A 3,875-nucleotide genomic window follows, 5' to 3' on the forward strand; every position below is an offset into this window, starting at 1 on the left:
AATCAATAGATTGGACTTGTTTCTTTGCAGCTAGTTGTGCTATTTGGTGTTTGAGTATTTTTATATCAAAATCCTTCTCTTTTACATCCCTGTAAAATATTATAAACATAAATAGAAACCAATAACTTCTGGTTTTGAGTGACTACCTAACCCTAGCAATCATATCAAAATACATTTGCTGACATATTAGGTCTGTATTTAGATTTCAGATGCTAAAACTTCATACTCATTTCCAGAGAGTAGGGGGTCTAACCTAATCTCACTCTTGTTCCTAAACTAAGTAAAAGAAACAACAACTTCTGAGCATCAAATCCTATCTGAAGGATCTGATTTTAATCCCTTAGATAATTATACCCCGCCCACTGATTCTGTTTCTCTCTTAAATACATTACTTCCACCCAAAGGAAGTTAAAGACAATCTAACTCTGACTGTAATCAGCTAAAACATCATTCCCTGTCATACATTCTTTTTAAAATAACCCAGGTATGATGTAGGTAAAGACTGCACACAACCGACACCTTAAATCTTAAGGATTGTTGGTTTTTAAAAAGTTAAATAATGAATTAAATGCATTTAAATTCCATTTCCCAAGCTCTAATGTTGTGTCTTCACTAAGTGTTTCATTCTTCTTGGTATATGCCAAATATATGTTGATATATGTAATTTTTGAGAATACATCCCTCTTTTCCCCAGCCTCCCTCTCATACAAACATACATTCACCTAGTGATTATACCCTGTACACTGATTTGGTTTCCCTCTGAAACATGTTTGATGCTTAACTTCCACTAAAACATGAAAAACCACGTGTATGATCCTCTGAGCTTGGCGACCACTGGGAGAGACTCAGACATTGGCTACATCCACTGACGTCTGGCTCCTCCCTGCCACCACGACATTGGTGTGTCTCGACCCGCTGCTGTCGTCCAAAGAGCGCTCGTTGGACTGAGTTGTCTGTCCGTCCACGTCGTCCGCCAGAGCCCTCTTGTACACCCCCGCCAGACTCTGCTTGAACCGCCCCCTCACATCCAGCCCCATGCAGAAGTACAACAGCGGGTTCACACAGCTGTTGAAGTAGGCGACGCCCTTCGCCAAAGGGTGCCAGATCTTCACCACCTTGTTCTTGCTGTCCACCATCTTGACCAGCAGGAGGCAGTGGTACGGCGCCCAGCACAGGAAGAACGCGATGACTAGGGATGCTAATATACGTAGAGGGCGGGATTTCCCCGACAGGCGGGTGCGTCGGATGCCCACGCCGGCCAGGATGTAACAGATGAGGATGACCATGAAAGGCAACATGAAGCCACACATGAAGCGGATGGAGTAGAGAGCCAGTTTGGTGCTGTTGTCCCCCTCCGTTGCCTCCTTCACTTCCAGAGAACATTTACTCTTGTTGTTCTTCCCCAGGTAGACTTGGCGGTAGACGAAGTACGGGGTGCTGAAGACCGCTGCCATGGTCCAGACGCAGAAGGCCACCACCCTCGCCACCAACAGGGTGCGCCGTCGTTTGGCGAAGACGGGCTGCCAGACACAGAACGCTCGGTCCAAACTGATAACAGCCAGAAGAAAGACGGAGCAGAACATGTTGCCATATTTGAAGAAGCCGTTGAACTTGCAGAGGAAAACACCGAAGGGCCAGTAGTCAAAGAAGAGCTTCTTCGTGAGGGAGAAGACTCGTGTGAAGCAGAAGATCAGGTCGGCTATCGCCAGATTCACCAGCCAGACGTTGGTGACCTTTGGCTGAAGAAAAGGATAAAGAAAAAGGAAAAGAGAAGAAAGGAAGAGAAATGTTAGGTACCACATCCATAAAAAAAAATTGGAAAGTTACCCCCAAGCAGCTGTTGTCTACTCATGCCTTAGCAGTAGGCTCAGCACATGGCGAAACGCTTGCTGTTTCTAAATTTGTAACAAATAACATTTCAATTGCATATTTATAATTCATAATACTGTGCTATAGAATAAAGGCTAATTGGCTCTATCCTTCAGCCTGTTAGCATAGTGTCATGTACAGTATGTAGCCCTGTGGTGAAGGAAGTATTCAGATCCTTTATTCAAGTGAAAGTAGTAAGACCACACTGTAAAGATACTCTCATAAAAGTAAAAATCCAGCATCTAAAATGTAATTTAAGTAAAAGTACATATGTTTCAGGAAAATTTCCTAGAGCACCAACACCAATAGTAAAAGACAAATGACACCTGTGAGTCAATATATGTAATGATATATTACGTATATTTTTCAACTAGTGTGGACAGACTTTCTTTCACGTCTATCTTAAATCCACCTTGAGCTTGAATCCCGCCACCCAGATCACCACAGAGTTCCCTGTGATGCCCAGAACCACAGTCAGAGTGTAGAGAACGATGGTGACGTTGTCCATGATGGCGTCGATGTCCACTGTTGTCGCCTTGTCATTGTTGGAGGACTTGAGGGCGACAGAGCCATTGAGAGACATAGTGTGGCTGCAAACAGAGACAAAATGAAACCTAATATAACCCATCATAGTAACTGCTGTTTCTAACAGACAGTGAGCAAAACATGAGAGTTTTAAGGGGAGAAAAACTAAATACTCAAGTTAAGTATCTTTTTTACACAATAGCATCATAGGAAATTCATGGTACACCCATAGGTGTGAGAATATCACTGCAGCTGCTGCTGACGTTAATGGCAGCATCGTTGCTGCAACAGCTCTGAAGCTGCACCTGCTCCTGCAGCGAACGCCGTCCAATCGCATCTATTGTTTTTCCAACTCAGTTTATGTGAAACCACGCCCACTTCCGTATGAAGACGGCCTTGACGTGACAAAAGAAGCCCCAGCGCTAAAACTAACCAATTCGGAAGTGGGCATGGTTTAATCTGAACTCAAGCTTGGAAAGATATGCATGTGGTCCAGTCGGTCCTGGAAACACCTGGAAACACCTGGAACTCGTTAGGTCTTCATCTCTGGAGAAACGTTAAAAGCTGGGATCTGGTTTACTGGTGGGTTTTGCGGTTTGTTCGGTTTCTCATAATATTTCATCACTCATCAAACATGTTAATCAGGATATGAAAATGCACCTGCTGGTAACCTGACCATTAATTTTCATGTAAACAAAGCATCTGTTGTACACATTACATTTCCTCTATATTTTTTTTGTGAACCCCCAACCTTAAAGTTCAAACTGTGCCTATAGTTTCACCTCAAAAATGGGTGCACTTATACTGGAGGTATATATATATATATATATATATGGAGCTGGAGGCAGGAAGGGTTTTACTTGTGTTATCTGTGTCAGCTGAAACACAGAGTGACAACCACAAATCCTCATTCAACACCAGCTAACACAACAATGTAGTTTGCCTTCCTCTGTGTGACAGGCAGTCAACCATCATTCAGATCATTAGATTCACAATAGAGAAAAACACACTCGAAAAACACACTCGATTCCTTATGTGTTCCCTTCCTGTTTAATTTTTCAGTGATGAGGCTAAATGCAGGTTCATATCTCTAGCAAGGAGCAGATCTATTTCAGAGGCTGATGTTTGAGGTCACAAATGCAGTGTGGGTTTGGGGCACTTCCTCTTTCTACTTTCATGCAAAAAACACTGTCCAAGAGTTACGATGAAGGAAAATAAGATTAGAGTCACAAGCTTCGTAAAAGGACACAATGTCTCTTCAACAAGTCAGATTTTCTGATCACAAGCTTTAGTCTTCAAATGATGCTCTGAAAATAGACAGTTGTAGACCGAATGAATCAACACAGGTTTGTGATGTTGACGAGTCAGATGTGCCGAGCTGAGTCACTGCGCTTCAGTGTCTGAGAATGTGCCAGTGTGTGTGTGTGTGTGTGTGTGTGTGTGTGTGTGTGTGTGTGTGTGTGTGTGTGTGTGTGTGTGTG

At 43.0% G+C, this 3,875-nt stretch overlaps 2 protein-coding genes across 3 annotated transcripts in view; both read right to left on the reverse strand.

The window, feature by feature from the left end:
* Positions 1 to 3,875, reverse strand: part of LOC111661204 (major histocompatibility complex class I-related protein 1-like) — a 124,696-nt gene that overhangs the window by 73,925 nt on the left and 46,896 nt on the right. The gene's annotated exons all lie outside the window — the stretch shown is intronic.
* The window catches only part of LOC111661202 (N-formyl peptide receptor 1-like), a 14,366-nt gene continuing 10,508 nt past the window's right edge, over positions 18 to 3,875 (reverse strand). For both annotated transcript variants that reach the window (XM_023414695.2, XM_023414696.2), the window contains exons 2-3: positions 2,282 to 2,459; positions 18 to 1,739 (exon numbers count right to left, since the gene is read on the reverse strand). In XM_023414695.2, coding sequence (XP_023270463.1) covers positions 846 to 1,739; positions 2,282 to 2,452 — 1,065 coding nt within the window. In that variant the 5' untranslated portion in view covers positions 2,453 to 2,459 and the 3' untranslated portion in view covers positions 18 to 845. The remainder of the gene's footprint in view (positions 1,740 to 2,281; positions 2,460 to 3,875) is intronic.

The sequence above is a fragment of the Seriola lalandi genome, unplaced genomic scaffold, assembly GCF_002814215.2.
Source record: "Seriola lalandi dorsalis isolate HSWRI2012SDOR001 ecotype SW California unplaced genomic scaffold, Sedor1 jcf7180002054538, whole genome shotgun sequence".
In the NCBI taxonomy this organism is placed as follows: domain Eukaryota; kingdom Metazoa; phylum Chordata; class Actinopteri; order Carangiformes; family Carangidae; genus Seriola; species Seriola lalandi.